General features: G+C 43.0%; 2 protein-coding genes across 3 annotated transcripts in view; one reads left to right on the forward strand and one right to left on the reverse strand.

Moving 5' to 3' along the window:
• The window catches only part of DCBLD1 (discoidin, CUB and LCCL domain containing 1), a 44,087-nt gene extending 36,777 nt beyond the window's left edge, over positions 1-7,310 (forward strand). Inside the window, exons 13-16 of the mRNA XM_023754201.1 lie at positions 471-549; positions 776-825; positions 3,560-3,679; positions 5,244-7,310. Coding sequence (XP_023609969.1) covers positions 471-549; positions 776-825; positions 3,560-3,679; positions 5,244-5,746 — 752 coding nt within the window. The 3' untranslated portion in view covers positions 5,747-7,310. The remainder of the gene's footprint in view (positions 1-470; positions 550-775; positions 826-3,559; positions 3,680-5,243) is intronic.
• Positions 7,311-12,981: 5,671 nt separating this feature from the next.
• GOPC (golgi associated PDZ and coiled-coil motif containing) overlaps positions 12,982-16,761 on the reverse strand; it is a 28,833-nt gene continuing 25,053 nt past the window's right edge. For both annotated transcript variants that reach the window (XM_006089202.3, XM_006089203.3), the window contains 2 exons: positions 16,415-16,595; positions 12,982-16,048 (listed from right to left, as the gene is read on the reverse strand). In XM_006089202.3, the coding sequence (XP_006089264.2) occupies positions 15,918-16,048; positions 16,415-16,595 (312 nt within the window). In that variant the 3' untranslated portion in view covers positions 12,982-15,917. The remainder of the gene's footprint in view (positions 16,049-16,414; positions 16,596-16,761) is intronic.

Below are 16,761 nucleotides of genomic sequence, written 5' to 3' on the forward strand. Positions count from 1 at the left end.
ACTCCTGGGAGGGGGATTGGGGAATGGGTGTAAAAGGGGAAAGGATTAAAGTTCCATATTGTCAGTCATAAAAAGTCATGAGGATGTAAATAGCTATAATAACTACATGGTTGGTGTCAGATGGGTACTACACTTGTTGGGGTGATCACCTAATAAGTTATTTAAATGTCTAATCACTATGTTTTACACCTGAAACTAATATAATATTGCATGTCAACTGTAACGGAAAAAATATTAAATTCTTTAAAAAGAAGAAAACTGCTTTGGAAGTAGGGGGGAGGGAATGACTTTTATTTCCCTAAACCTTAACCAGAATTTTGAATTCTTTTTTCTTGCTTTCCAATGTCCATAAATGCATTTATTTCCTCGTGCATTAACCCTTTGAAGAATTTTCAAATCAAGGTTGAGTTTTAGATCATGAAATGGGGTTGCAGGTCGTTTCTGTTGTAATGTGCTGCTTCCACTCTTAGGAGCAAAGGTCGCAATGGTGGCTGTTCCTCTGCTGCTCCTTGCCCTGCTGCTGGTTGGAATCCCTGCGCTCCTCAGAAAGTACGTGACTTTACATTTCTTCTCTACTTATGTAAACAGTCACAAAAACAAAAAGTTTACCCTGCAGGTGCTCATGTGGAGAAAGACAACATTACTCCTTCCAAGATAAAATATTAACTTGTATTTTACAAACATGTTGGTTAGAGGTTGATAGTTTCAAGTATTATTTTATAAACAGTACTTATCATTTAGAAACCTTTTCAGTAGGATTTTTTTGTCTTGTTAGGAGGAAGAAGAAAGGAACTCCTTATGCATCTGCTAAAGCCCAAAAAACAGGTGGGTTGAAATTTCTATCTTCAATTTTATTCTTTGAGGAAGGGATAGGATCTGCTGATTAAAAGCACCATTCGGTCTTTTTTTTTTTTAATTAAATCTTTATTGTTCAGATTACATTTGTTCCTCTTTCCCCCCCCCCCCAACTTCCCTCCTCCCAGTTCCCGCCCCACCCTCCACCCTCACTCCCCACCCACTGTCCTCATCCATAGGTGCACAATTTTTGTCCAGTTTCTTCCCGCATCTCCCACTCCCCTTTCCCCCCCAAGAATAGTCAGTCCATTCCCTTTCTATGTCCCTGATTCATTATAATCACCAGTTCATTCTGTACATCAGATTATTTATTCACTTGATTCTTAGATTCACTTGTTGATAGATGCATGTTTGTTGTTCATAATTTGTATCTTTACCTTTTTCTTCTTCCTCTTCTTAAAGGATACCTTTCAGCATTTCGTATAATACTGGTTTAGTGGTGATGAACTCCTTTAGCTTTTCCTTATCTGTGAAGCTCTTTATCTGACCTTCAATTCTGAATGATAGCTTTGCTGGATAAAGTAATCTTGGTTGTAGGTTCTTGGTATTCAGCACTTTGAATATTTCTTGCCATTCCCTTCTGGCCTGCAAAGTTTCTGTTGAGAAATCAGCTGACAGTCGTATGGGTATTCCCTTGTAGGTAATTGAGTCTCTTTCTCTTGCTGCTTTTAAGATTCTCTCTTTGTCTTTTGCTCTTGGCATTTTAATGATGATGTGTCTTGGTGTGGTCCTCTTTGGATTCTTTTTGTTTGGGGTTCTCTGCGCTTCTTGGACCTGTAAGTCCATTTCTTTCACCAGGTGGGGGAAGTTTTCTGTCATTATTTCTTCAAATAGGTTTTCAATATCTTGCTGTCTCTCATCTTCTGGTACCCCTATAATTCTAATGTTGGTGTGTTTGAAACTGTCCCAGAGGCTCCTTACACTATCTTCGTATTTTCGGATTCTTTTTTCATTTTGCTTTTCCGGTTGGGTGTTTTTTGCTTCTTCGCATTTTAAATCTTTGACTTGATTCTTGCGCTCCTCTGGTCTGCTGTTGGGTGTCTGTATAATATTCGTTATTTCAGTCAGTGAATGCTTAATTTCTAGTTGGTTCTTTATCACAACATCGAGGGTCTCATTAGATTTCTTGAGGCTCTCATCAAGTTTATCAGCAGTTTCTAGCAAATTATTGAAAGCCCTCAAAAGTGCGTTTTTTAGCTCTATATCCTCCATTTCTGTCATGTTTTTTTGTCTCCGCATTGTTTATGCTTTCTTGGTGCACCCCCTTGTGGTCTTTGTGCGCAGTCTTGTTGTAGTTAAGCCTTAATTGTTGTCGGCAATACTAGGGGTGGATTGACCTCCAGGCTAACTGGCTATGAGAGTCAGCTGTGTCTGCAGTGGGAGGGCTTCTGTGATGAATCTCTAGGGTGGTGCTAATCTAGCCTTTGCCTGAGGCTATCCGGCAAATGCCTCTGTGCAGGGCTTGGGCGGGGCGGATCCCAGGGGATCTACGGGTCAGGGCAGAGCGAGCAGTTATGGCTGCTCTCAGTTCCGTCCCCAGCGGCTCTGCCACCGCTGCAAACCTCGGAGAGAAAGCTGCCTTCCCGCTTCTCCCGTTTGAGTCTGGGTCCCTAGAGACTTGCCCGGATCTGGAGCTCAGAGTCTGAAACTCCCTCCCGATTGAAAACGACAACCGCGCCCTCCACCACTGGCCCGCTCCACGCGCACCTCCGCACCTTAGTATTTCACCTCCGCACCGCACCTCCTCTGAGTCTTGGTATGGATTTCTCTTTACTTCTAGTTGTAGAATCTCTCCTCAGCCAGCCTTCCTGTGGTTCTGGGTGATGTCCGTTCTGTCTTTTAGTTGTATTTTTGAAGTGGTTGTTCGAGGCAGCCAACTCCGGCGTTAACCTATGCCGCCATCTTGGTTCTTTCCACCATTCGGTCTTTTAAAATAAAATAAAATCTATAGCCTTTAAGTTAACAAATTTATAAGGAAAGAATATATTGTGTCTTATCTTTTTAATTCAGAGAGCAGTTTACTTTTACTCTTGTTCAACTTCATCCCATCATTTATCAACATTCTTTTTCCTTCTTTTTGGCACTGGAGTTTAGGCCAACACATTGCCTGTAATCAAGGAGAAATTATAAAAGCCCCATCTGTGAACTGTGACCTTAACACTGTCCAGCACTCAGCATCTGCAGGCTTCCCTTGTATTTTGCTCTCTGGGAAAGTGGGGGAAGGACTAGGCAGGGCTTGTGTTTGGGTTTCAGAGAATCCTTAGGACACAAGATGCCCAAGCAATGTGTCGGCAGCAGTCCAGAGAGAAGGCCATGGGCAGGGCCCCTGAGAACCTTAGAAACAGCTTGGGACTCCACCTTCACTGGGTCTAAACAGCCAGCTGTGTTGATTCCTTGGGGTCACAAATGCCATGGAAAACCAGGTGGTCTAACGTTGGGAGGATAGGGGACCTGATGGGCACACAGATACATTTTAAAGGCACAGTGGAAAGCATGTCTGGAATCGTGTTTGCTGTGGATGTAACAGCCTCAGTGTGCTGTTTCTAACACACATACCTGAAGCATGTGCCTGTGAGCTTATCACAAGGTCAGCCGGCAGAAGGCAGCCTGACCTGTGGCTCATGGAGGAACACGTCATGGAGCAGTGGAGAATGTGTGCTGTACTTCTAAGCTATCACCTTATTTCCTGTCCTCTTTGTTCCAGACTGTTGGAAGCAGATTAAACATCCCTTTGCCAGACATCAGTCGGCTGAGTTTACCATCAGCTATGATAATGAGAAGGAGGTGACACAAAAGTTAGATCTCATCACAAGGGATATGGCGGGTAAGTGTCAGGCCTCTGCTGTGGGAGAGGGGAGACCAGGAGAAAAATAAGACTAAAATCCTGCTGTTTAGATGGGGTCCTCTAAATCAGTAATGTGTGGCCCAGCTGGTATGCCTTAGGGATTGAGTGTCGCCCGTGAACCAGGAGGTCATGGTTCTATTCCGGGTCAGCATACATACCCAAGTTGTGTGCCCAATCCCCAGTAGAGGGCGAGCAGGAGGCAGCCGATGGATGATTCTCTCTCCTCATTGATGTTTCTATCTCTCTCCCCTTCTCCCTTCCTCTTTCTGAAATCAATAAAAAATACACACGCATATTTAAATCAGTAGTGTGTGAAGTTTTCTTTCTGCATTCTGTACAGAGTTGCAAACTGACACTGAGGAGGCTCTTACACCTGCAGGGGCTGTAATGACACCCAAAGCAATAGCCCTGCAGTACCACTGAAATCTGGAAACTTAATTGATCTGTTTTGTTATAGGTTTTGATTAAGGCACTAGGAAAGAGGGACTAACGATGAGTTAAGTACGGCTCCTGCCCTTGAGGAGAGGGGAGAAGAGATGAAAAACCCGTCCGGTGTTAGAATGGCCTGGGCGTCCCTGATCAACGAGCATTGGGAGTTAAGCTTTTCAAACTGTCTGTGGGGAAAGATCCAATTTTTTTTTTTTTTCCGCTAAAAGTATTACAACGAGCATTGGGAGTTAAGCTTTTCAAACTGTCTGTGGGGAAAGATCCAATTTTTGCTTTTTTTTTTTTTTTAAATTTCTAATCCATCCAGGACTAATACTTTTGTAAAATACAATATGAATTAGTTGTAAGGAAGTTTTCAAAAAGACATACAGTTTACAAAGCTCTAATTTTTTTTTTATAAGACTCAAGGGACATAAAATTACTCTCTCCAATTGCTGTAGGTTTCTAAACACTTGCTCTCAGTTTGTGTGACCTTCTCTCTGCAGATTTGTCACAGGCAGCGCTCAGATAATGCAGGCGTCTCCAGACCACACTCTAGTAGCAGCGCTGCTCTAGCTTCTGCCTTCTCAGGGTGTGTGCTGAGGATCAGCAGTACCAGGCGCTCCGTAGAAATGCAGCTTTTCAGGCCGCGCCCCAGGCCTACTAAACCGGAAGTCCCCAGGTGGTGCATGTACACACTGAGTGGCCAGATTATGATGACCACCCCATCAGTACTTCATTGACACTTCCAAAAATACTGAATATTGAAAACTTCCTAAGCAAATACTCTCAAGGTTTTATTATTATTATTATTTGCATAACTAATTCACTTCATTCTACTGATGGGATGGTCATAATAATCTGGCCACTCAGTGTATATCAAAGTCTGCGAGGTGCCAGTGGAAAGGTTGTCTGAGATGCCTTAGGGGCAAAGATGAGCATCTCCCCGACCAAACTCCACCTGTGCCTTGTACCTCTTGGTCTCCCTCATCGTGCCTGGCCCACAGGCTCTCAGTAGAGGGTAGGTTGAGCAGAGCACCTCCCCTGCAAACAGCGGCCTTGCCCAGGCGTGCGCCCGTGTGGCGCACCCGTGACGTGTCTTCTCTTCTGCTTTCAGATTACCAGCTGCCTGTCATGATCGGCACTGGGACGGTCACGAGGAAGGGCTCCACCTTCCGGCCCATGGACACCGAGGCCCAGGAGGCCGGGGCCAGCAGCCACTACCGCTGCCCTCTCCCCGGCAGCCACGAGTACGCGCTGCCCTTGACCAACCCCGAGCCCGAGTACGCCACGCCCATCGTGGAGCGGCACCTGGCCCGCGCGCACACCTTCTCGGCGCAGAGCGGCTACCGCGTGCCCACGCACAAGCACTCCCTGTCTTCTGGCAACTTCTCTGCAGCCCCCGCCGCCGGAGAGGGCGCCACGAACCCGGGCTATCAAAGTCCACAGAGCCCGGTGCCCACCGGCCCCGACCCCGGCTACGATCAGCCCAAAGCCGGGGGCTGCTTATCCGCGGAGTGTGCACAGCCCGACTGCCAGCCCCCCACGCATGATGCTTACTCAGCCCCCCGAGACTGCCTCAAACCCCTCAACCAGACGGCCGTGACCGCTCTGCTGTGAACACAATGTGAAAAGCCTGCTGTGGTACTGAGCACTGGGCTGTGCGCGGCGCTGGAGGAAGGGAGCTGTGTGTGTGATTGTGTGTGTGTGAGTGTGAGTGTGAGTGTAGGTGTGATTGTGTGATTTAATAGGATCCTGCGGTGGAGTCCCAGCGACCACCTCTCATACTGTTTACAAAGTTGTGCAGTTGGTTTTGTTCTGACCCTTTGGGCGCGAGTCTGTTGGGTTTTGTTAGACTAGAAAAAATTTTATTAGACATGAAAATTTTTAGATGGCATTTTCATGTCTCTAACTGTGATATTGAGCTGCTCTGGTGTGCAATGTGCAGTCTGTACAGAGTTGTATTTAACAAGAGTGAAAGTAACTTAAGTTCGCTTTATCGGATTTGAGTTCTGCACAGAGGTTAAGCGGGAGAATGCAGCTGTTGCAAAAACGTATATAATACTGTGTTCACTTTTTAAAGATATTTCCTCTGATACTGTGTTAGCAGCGGGTCTGTTTAAACTTAATCTTGTTATTGTGTCTCATTTCCTTTCCTTTGATAACTAGAACTAAAAGCATTGTTAGCATTCTTCTCCTGGAAGGAATTAAATTACTTGAAGCATGAAAAGCACACCAGGGTGGTTGTTAACAATTATGATTGTAGATTACACACACACACACACACACACACACAACCACCTCAGCAACTGCTGGTCCTTTAGATTCCGGTTCAGGTGGGGATGTGCAGTGGCGGGTCTGGGCCTGCACTGGGCAGGCCTCTGCCTCAGGGGACCTCCCTGCCCCGCCCCAGAGACCTGCCTCCCAGAGGAACTGGCCTTCATCACACTGCTTCTTCCTCAGGTCAGACCTGGCAGAGGCTGGCTTTCACATGCACATCCACCTTTACAAACTACCTGCAAAGCCAGATGCTGAGACTGGCAGCAACCCAGAGGGCTGGCTCTCCCAACGAAATGAAGGTGGCACAGCAATTCCCGTCTGAATCACTGTGTCGGGTGCTTTTGTACCTCAGCGTAAAAATATTGCTGAGGCCAGACGCCCACACTCTTCATGCCTTTTTTCTCTTTTCCAGAAAGAGCACATTGTACTCCGTGTGTTCTTACAGAAGTGACCGAGGCTGAATCTAAGGAGACCTCGTTATGCTGAGGTGGTTGGGAACTGAACTGATTTTGTAAGGAACACTTTTCCGAAGTACGTGTCCAATTCCCCATGAGCCCAGACCTCAGCTGTACCTCATCTCCAGTGGCTTTTATTTGAGTTTGCTTCGTGAGATCACTGTGGAGGATTTCACCTCTTTTGCCAAAGAGGAAAATATGTATGTTTGTTTGTTTTTATCTACACTTGTGGACCCAAAACATCCTTTCTCTAAATAATGTATTATAATCTTACCTCTATGATTATAACTTTCTGTGAAAAATATAAATATTATAATAGTGAGGGTGCTGGAATGTCACAGACTATCTGTTGGTTATTTTGGAGCATAAATGGGATACTTTGTGGCATTTACATGGTTTTATATTCATACTAATATAATAAACTATGCCAAATCAAAGGCCTATGCCTCTCATTGGTGTCTACTTGTGGCTCAGGCTCCCAAAACAGACAAGTGGCACAGTGCAAGAAGCATGGGCTTGGGTCAGATGGGTCTTGGTTCCGAACTCCGATCGGCCACACAATAGCTGAAGGCGGGGCGAGTTGTGGGAATCCACGAAGACGACCAGATTAGCACAAGCAGAGGCCAGTCGAGAGCTTGCCTGCTACCGCAGTGGAATCAGCCACATCACTTGCATTTTGGCAGAGAGAGGCTCCAAGGCAGCAAGGAGTGGGAAAGGTTTACAGTGGGAAAAGAGGGAGGCTTTTCTCCCTTATTTCTTATTTTGAACATGCTTTTTACTCTACTGGTTCATGATTAGTTTACCAGTAGCTGGCAGTTTATTTTGTCTTCCCCTTGAAAAAAAAATCCATTTCTAATTTTTCTTTAGTTCTCCTATTTTTCTGCCTCAGAAGCTCGCAACCCATTTGTTACATCCCCAGGTGGAAGTAAAACTGCCTTAAACAATGGCAAGGATAACCCTAGGGAGGCCCTAGTGAGATTTACATCTTCCTCTGACGTCACCAATATCCTTGTTGCAGCTTTGCTTCCTAAAGAATATGGGGACTGTGTGTACACAGGAAGAGGTCGTGTGTGTGTGTGTGTGTGTGTGTGTGTGTGTGTGTGTGTGTAGGGTTGGAGGGATTGGAATGCTATAGTCTCCAGGATCAAAGAACCTACAATGTAACTTCAGTTCTGGCATTCTAACACTCAACTACAGAAAAACTATTTCTAGTGCAGTTTAAACCCAGCTCAACCATAACCTTCATTTCTGAAAATCAAAACTGAATCAATCCTAGGTTCCATCAAATCTTGTGTCATTTAAGAAAAAAGAAATATAATTATTGAGGAAAAAGATTGAAAAGCTGACAATTTCATCTATATTTCCTCTTTGAAAGTGGCCAATTAAAGTAGAATCAAGCCCAGCTGGCATGGCTCAGTGGTTGAGTGTCTACCTATGAACCAGTAGGTCATGGTTTGATTCCTGGTCAGGGCACATGCCCGGGTTGTGGGCTTGATCCCCAGTGTGGGGTGTGCAGGAGGCAGCCGACCAATGATTCTCTTTCATCATTGGTGTTTCTATCTCTCGCTCCCTCTCACTTCCTCTCTGAAATCAATAAAAATATATTTTTTTAAAAAGTAGAATCAAGAGTGGGATTTGAGTCCCAGCTCTGACACTACCTGTGTCCCTCCACAAATAATATAAATTTTCTAGTCCTCAGCTTATTCATCCTCATAATGGAGTATTTTTTTCTACTGAACACGTGTGTTACACATGAGGCCACAAGTAAACATTTGAACACATGTATTGCATACGAGGAGAGAGTATTATATTTGATAATCTTCATAAAGCCTTTTAGCTCTAATAGAAAAAAATATCACATTTGGAATCTGCTGCCCCCTACTGTCACTTTACCAAATTGCAAATTTTACCTTTCCAAAGCCATGGAATCCAAGTTTTTGTCTGTTTTACATTTTGTATATCTAATTTTCCTTCTTATAGTTCATTAATCTACCTTCCTATTTACAAGCCAGATTTTTTTTATCCTCACCTGAGGTTATGTTTTATTGATTTTAAAGAGAGATGAAGGGAGAGAGAGAAACATTCATCTGTTGCCCCCTGTATGCTCCCAGACCAAATCCTCAATCTAGGTATGTGCCCTGACTGGGAATTGAACCCAGAGCTGGGCACTCTAGGTGCACCCCTGGGTGCACAGTCTTGTAGTTGAACCTTAATTGCTGTTGGCATCACTGGGAGGAGTTGACCTCCAGGCCAATTGGCTGTGAGGACCAGCTGTGACTACAGTGGGAGAACTGCTGTGCAGGAGACACCTCTATGGAGCAGGACTTGTTTCAGTGGAGCTTTGGTGCTTACTGAGTCTGCCTCTTGAGTTTGCCATTTATGGATGTGTAGAGTTGTAATCTGGCATGGTCTGAGGCTGTTCACTGGGTACACTGGCTCTAGGGCCTCCAGGATGGTACAAAGTTTGCCACTGGCTGGGGCCATCTCACAGGTGCTACAGAGGGATCTGCAGAGGATTGCTATTTGCTATTTGTATTGGGCTTGGAAGTGCCCAGACGAGGCCCAGCTGTGAAGCAAGGCAGGCTGGTGCTAGTGCCGGGTCTTGGGGCTTTTATTGATAGGTTTGGGGCACGCTGTCACCAGCTGCAGCTTGTTTGAGAAATTTTAGCTCTGAAGCCTGAGCCAGAACAGGCCATTCATATGGAAAAGCTGCTGCAAACAGCTTGGATGGGGCTGCAAATTGGATGGGGCAGAGTCTCAAGTAATCCTCAGGGCGGAGCAAACAGTGTGGGCCACGCTGATATGGCTGCCAGTCAGCCCCGAGAAATGGAAGGTCCCAGCACAGAAACAATGACCCCGGCAAGCACCCCCGTCTTGGAGAAAGCTGCCCCAAGTTCCTGCCCCAATGCTGTATGTGTCTGATTCCCCCAGTCCTGGAGCTCAGAGGAAGCCAGACCATGTAAGTTTGTATGTGGGCCCTGGAAGAGGAATACCTGGGATTCCAGCCACCTCCTAGTCACTCAGCCACAATCCTCGCTGGCTTTTACAGCCTGTGGTTGTGGGGACTTCTCTTCCCAGCCCTGAGACCCTGGGCTATGGGTCTGGTATGGGACTGAGACCCTTTGTCCTCTCTGGCGGCCTCCACAGAGGTGCTCTCCCTCCTGGTTTGAAAAACAGCCCACAGGGATGCCTGAACAGCCCGTTCTGCGCCTTCGCACGTCCTACCAGTCTTAGTGTGCTTTCTTCTTTACTTCTCTAGTTGTAGGACTTCCATTCAGCCAGCTTTCAGGTGGTTCTGAATGATGGTTGCTCTGTATTTTAGTTGTAATTTTATGTGGTTATGGGAAGCGGTGAGTACAGGTGTTTACCTACGCTGCCATCTTGGTTCTTTACTTTCAAACTGTGTCTTTATGTTTTAGGTGTGTTCCTTATAAACAACTTGTTGCTGGATTATTTTTATCAACTTGAATTTTTTCTTTTAATTGGAGAATTTAGTCCTTGATCAAGCTCTCTCAAAATCCCAGTAAGGCTTGCTCAACCCCTGCCAGAATATACTAACGCTTAATTTTGAGTGTCCAGTCTTCTCCCTTGCACATCCACAGCCAGGTTTTGCTAGAATTTAATCCTGGCTATAAACCTTGCAGCCAAGAATAGTGGGGACAGTTGTCTGCGAGGTGGTGGGGGTTGGGTAGCAGCATCTCTAGCACCTTCTAACCTAACAGAGGTGACTCATTAGGGAAGAGGTGGGGTACTTCTGTAAGACCAAGGGTGTAGGCACTACGGAGTCAACGTCCTCAGGGGTATCCATCCAGATGTCCCCATGGCACCATGTCCCCAAGGTTTTTTCTACCAGGGCCGTAAGGATGAGATGGCTAGCCTGAAGCTCAGCTGTTTCAACCCAGACCTCCTTGTAAGCTTCCCAGAGGTCCGCTGGCTCTATTTCAGCACTAACCGCTTGTTAACAACCCTCAGTCTCCAAGACCATCCTCAGATTGAGTCATTTGCTAGAAAAAACCATAGGACTAAGCACAGAAGTGTCCTCACAAGTATGACTTATTAGAGAACATCAAACAGAATCAGCCCAGGGAAAAGGTACACGAACAAACCAGAGGAAGCCAGGCCCAAGCACCGAGTCTTGTCCCCGTAGTCGCACAGGACAAGCTTAACTCCTCCCGCAATGACCTGTGACATGTACAAAGGACGGCCGTCAGGGAAACTGGCCCGAGCCTGGGTGTGGGAGGCAGGGTTCTTATGGGGCTCAGTCACACAGGTGCACTCTGCTGGCACATCACCAAAATCTCAGATTCCCAGAAGGAAAACAAGGGTTCAACATAAACCCTATTGTTTGTACAAACATCTCAGACACAGTAAATAACTCTTATCAGCTAAGAAATGGGGGAAACACTCCTAAAATCCTCATTGCTGGACATTAGCCGAAGGCGACCTTGCAAACAGGTCTTTGTAAGGGTAACAGGTTCAGGGCAGTTATGTTAACTCTTCTCTGCACACCATCTGTGAAATATTCGGTAACTGGGCCATGACCTGTGCCAAGCAATGCATGTATCCTAGATACAGACCAGGACGTCATCCTCTTTCCCCTTCGGGTGGGAGATGAGCCACTTCCTAATCTCCTATTAAACTGTTTCCTCAGCTCTCACCCTGGTCCACTGTTAGTCTGGGTCCTTCAAAAAGCAGACACCACAACCAAGGGCTCAGCTGTGTCAAAGATTAAATAGGGGCAATGCGGGTGAGGAAAAATCAGGAGGGAGCTGGGGTTGGTCGGAGGCTGGGAGGCAACCAGATCTCAGGCAGGCCTGGCCCCAGGTGAATGAAAGAAGGCAGGAAGCCTGGGTGAAAGCAACTTAAACTTTATTGTAATGCTAAGGGAGTCTGGCAAGGCTGTCAGGGAGTCAAGCCAAAGTCAAGAAGCCATAAACTCCCTCTCAAGACCAGTGGTTGAGAAGCAGCAATAGATTTCAGAGCGCAGCAGCTGGGCGGGCCTTGTCCGCATGCGCCCTCCTGGGGATGACAGATGCTTTCTCAGGCTGCCACAGCAGCGATCACAGCTTTCACAATACACCTGGAAAAGATTTATTATCAAACAAACACTTAGCACCCACACAGTCATTTGTAATACCTTTTAGTTAAAAAACAATTGTAATCCCACATAAAATAGAATGTTGATTAACAATGAGAATACAAATAATCTTTCACATTTCATAAACTGAACTATCTAATGTGATATTATTCTGGAAAAGACTTTTCCAAATTACTTGTTTAATTAGGAGCTTAAACTGATACATAGTCAGCATTATTAGATTAGGACTAAATCAAGGTTAGTCCATGACAAAAATAATTATTTTTAAATGTTCATAACAAGTAATACTCCTGAAAAAAACAAACAAAACACCTGATCAATGTTTACAGATGTTTCTAAAAACTATTTTACAAATAATTTGGGAACTTCTAAATGATATCTGCTTAGATGATAAAATGGAAGAATATCCTCTTACACACTATCTAGTAGGATTGATTTTCTAATTATCAGTGTTATCCTTACAGATAACAATAGCTATCAATGTTTGTAATACAAAACCAGCCCAAGCAGACTAGTTTTTGCCATCTGCTAAGTTCCAACAGAAGCCGGTCCTACAGTTGCTCCAGCAGTGTCTTCCAACTAAACTTGTTTTGTTTTAAAATATATTTTTATTATTATTAATTTCAAAGAGGAAGAGAGAGGGAGAGGATAGAAACATCAATGATGAGAGAGAATCATTGACTGGCTGCCTCCTGCACACCCCCCGAGGGGATCAAGCCTACAAGCCAAGCATGTGCCCTGACCAGGAATTGAACACCAGCCAGGCCAACCAATGTGCTTTTAACTAGCTCAGATTAAACCAGTGGTTCTCAACCTTGGCTGCACATTAGAATCACCTGGAATCTTTTTAAAATCTTGATTTCTGGGCTTTGTGCAGCCAAGGTTGAGAACCACTGGATTAAACAGTTCCTCAGATGAGTTAATTCCTACCCCCAAAAATTGTTCTACCACAGTAACTAGGTTCAGGCCTTGCATGAACTTTATGACTTGTTGGTACAAATAATAGAAGCTACTAGAAATAATTAACAAACCAAAGTATTTAATGTGAAACAAAATTCATTAAAAAATTGAGATTGATACCATTTTTAATGTAGAAGATGCCATCTTTATTTACAGGCTTATTAAAAAAATAATAAACTCAACTTAACTAGATAGAATACATTTGTCATAAATCCTATAGATCTGAGGCTGAGCCTACGTGGAAGACCAGATAGGTGGAATAGGATGTCAATTATAATTATAATAATGTGCAACTTAGGCATGAATTAATAGATTTTGTTTCTAAACAGAAAAACAAAATAAGTTCACTGTGGGGGGAAAAAAACCAGCACCAAGACAAACCGTGCTAACTCGACAACTGTTCAGTATAATCACCAAGACTTACAAATTTTCATCTCTTAAATCTATTTTAGAAAGTCTAATAACCTGTTTTTCCAACATATTCAGAACAGATACTTAGAAGAGAATTTAGAGGTTAACATGTAGCTGTACACACACAACCGTCACACTGTATTGAAAAGTTTTTCTCAGCTACTCTGAGTGTGCAGTGTTTCCTTTCCTTTCAACTGAGTGTGCCAGTTCTCTCCTTGTGTTTGGTTTTGCCCCAGAAACTTCAGTATTATGCGTTTCTTTCCTATACATGTGAAAATAAAAAACTGCTTCTCATTCAGTCCTTTGGAAAAAGTCTGTAATTCTTAAAGACCTTATATCCAAAATGAACTTTTAACTGGGTAGTTTCTAAACATGTCAGGAAGCTCACAGTAGCATCTGAGCGACCGTGCTCTCAAGTAGGCGTGCAAACCAAGGTGCAGCAGGAACGAAAAGGGGACTGACCCATGCAAGTTTAAATTTTAAACGACCTGGAAATTTTCTCATTCTGTTCATCAGCCCTTGAAAGGAGTTATATCATAACCAACTCTCACAATCCTATTACACAGCACCTTTATAGATATGCCAACTGAAGGCCCTAAAAAAATTCTTCATAGACTCAGTAGACAGTGCTTGAAAGTCAAAAAGTTTTAGCTAATATTTCCTAAGAATTCAGTCATAGATATTCTCTGAAAAAATGCCATAGTCATCCCATTCTGTGTTTTAAAAAAATAAAAATAACATGGTTTTGAGTTACACACAAAAAAACATTTTCAGACTTACTACAATGCAAATTTTCTTGGCTACATGAGTACACTGGCTAAACTCCAGCGTGCAGATCTCAAGTCATGCATGGGGGTATGTGTTTGCAGCTGGGGGAATGCATAAGGAAAAAGCATTTGTTTTCTTTTAAGAGGCCTAGCCTAGCATGTCAGGAGCAAACAGTAACATGTAGCTTGCTTATTCAGTTGTGCAATTAAATACTAGCTTTTGCTTAGAGGCATCTTTATCCTACAAGGTATTTTAATATCAGTAACAATATATACTATGAAGTGCATTTCTATTACAAATTAACATGAAGATATACAGATGAATAAAACCACCAAAACAAACCATAAATGAACAATAGTTAAAACATAAAATTTATAAATAGCAAAACCACCAATAAAGTATATACATTTTACAGATTTACTTATGAACAAATATATATAGTGCATCTAAGAAAGACAAGAAAATGTGTTATATCACATAACATCTGAACATTAGAAATGAAGAACTGATAATACTCTAAGGGCCTGGCAAGCTTTTCCCCCCACTTAACAGTCCCTTAAATGTATATCCTTTAAAACAGTGATACTGGCAAAACTATCACCTCTTTAAAAGTAATATTTTCACTTTCCCCAACAAGGTACAGTGGCTGTAGGAACAGTAAATGAAAGAGCACTACTCCATGCTTAATCCTGGGATAAAAAAACTAGCACATCAGAAGTTTGCATCTGAAAAGCTCTTTAGTCAAACAGACACTGATGTGAAAAGCCAACCAGAACAATTACTGTATGAAAACATCTTTACCTTATCTTTCCTACCAGTGCCTCAGCTTTTTAGGTGACTAGGAAATGTTACTCTGAGGGAAAACTGCTGTTAGAATGCAATATATTTTGTTGATATAGTAATAAATTTGAGCTTTTACTGCCAGAAAAATGTATTTGTAAGTGCCAGGACTATCACAGCAAGACACACTTTATAAACAACTCAAAATGTATAAAACTGTCTTTTGTAGTCCCAGAAAAAAAAAAAGCATTTTAGACTACACAGTAATAACGTAATGCTCCAATACCATGCACAGAGATCAACATAATTGGGAACAAAGAATTTACACTTATCTGCATCTCTTTTGAAAAATCAGAAAAGTACAATGTACAGTAACTACAGAAACAATTTCGGTGCAGCACTGATTGATAAGGATTGCTTAAAGAAACCTATTTTGTACTGCATTGCATAGAGCTGAACGGCAAACTCATCACAATAAATGATCAAGAACTGATTTACGTATCAGGATGCAAAATAAAATTTTAAAAAACCCAAAGCCATTCTTTCAGTTAAAAAAACTATTAAGTCCAGCCTACATTTCTGCAATTCATTGAGTCAAGTTCTGTCTTTTGAAACACCACACTTGACATTCTGGAATATATAACATGAATTCATTTATTCTCTTGAATTTAAAGGCTATTTCTTATAAAATACTGGTTAGCACTCTCCCTTCTACTAAGTGGGAGAGGAACCAAATAAAACAGTAGTGCTTCATTTGGTACTTAAGAGCCTAGTAATATCCCTTTGGGAAATACATGCTTTGGTGCTTTACAATTTTTTAAGAAAATCAAAATTGCTTTACATGCAATAGCCAATTATGATATACCACAGAATCGGGGATTCAGGCGTTTAGAATTGTTCACACGAAGCCCTGAGGTACCCGCCTTTCATTGGGCAACAAACAGCCTCCCTTGAGCTTGTATAGTCTTTGTCGCCATCTTCCCTAGTGCCCCAAGTTCAGAATAGTCTGATTTTACAATCTCGTCTGGGGATAGTCAGTTTAACAAGACTTTCTCTGATACAGACTGTGTAGATCATCTAATTTAGCAGCACTGTCTTCTAGCGGAGTTTCCCTCGAAGTTCCCAGGTCTCCATTTTCATGTCCATCAGTTACTGACTTCTTATTAAATCCTAAAAGAAAGAGGAAAAAAAAAAAAAAGGTCTTGTGATTCTACTGAGCCAAAACAAAGGAATGAATGCCCACTGTAATCAAATGAATGAATGCCCACTGTAATTAAAAGTATTACTGGCGTCCCACGCACCAAAAGGTTGCTGGTTCGATTCCCAGTCAGGGCACATGCCTGGGCTGTGGGCTCGATCCCTAGTAGGGGTCTGTCTGTCTCTCTCTCTCTCTCTCTCTCTCTCTCTCTCTCTCCTTTCCCCTCTCTCTAAAATCAATAAAAACATTTTTAAAAAAGTGTTACTGAAGAACATCTGAGGCTTTTATATTTTTAATTTTTATTAATCATAACTTTTAGATTATTTAGAGATTTTTACCTTGTAACACTTTGACTTCCCCGCTTGTGTCTTTGCAAGTGGCACCAGGATTACTACCTCCTTCTAATTCATCTAGGTATAAACGGTAACGATGTCCACTCTCATCTTCATACTCCACATTTTCATCATCAGAATCCACTTCAGGAGCCACATAAACTACTTCAAATTCAATCTCTCCTCTCTAAAATGGAGAAAGAAAATAAGGAAGTCAAGTTATGTAATTAAAAAAGGATTTCTAAATTCTTTGGGGTGGTGGATAGAGATGAGGAACAGTAGTCAGACCTCAGATGTAGCTTCCTTTCAAGGCAACAAATGACAGTCTAGAATCTCAAGAGATAAAAGAGAGC

This window comes from Myotis lucifugus, unplaced genomic scaffold, assembly GCF_000147115.1.
Source record: "Myotis lucifugus unplaced genomic scaffold, Myoluc2.0 scaffold_57, whole genome shotgun sequence".
In the NCBI taxonomy this organism is placed as follows: domain Eukaryota; kingdom Metazoa; phylum Chordata; class Mammalia; order Chiroptera; family Vespertilionidae; genus Myotis; species Myotis lucifugus.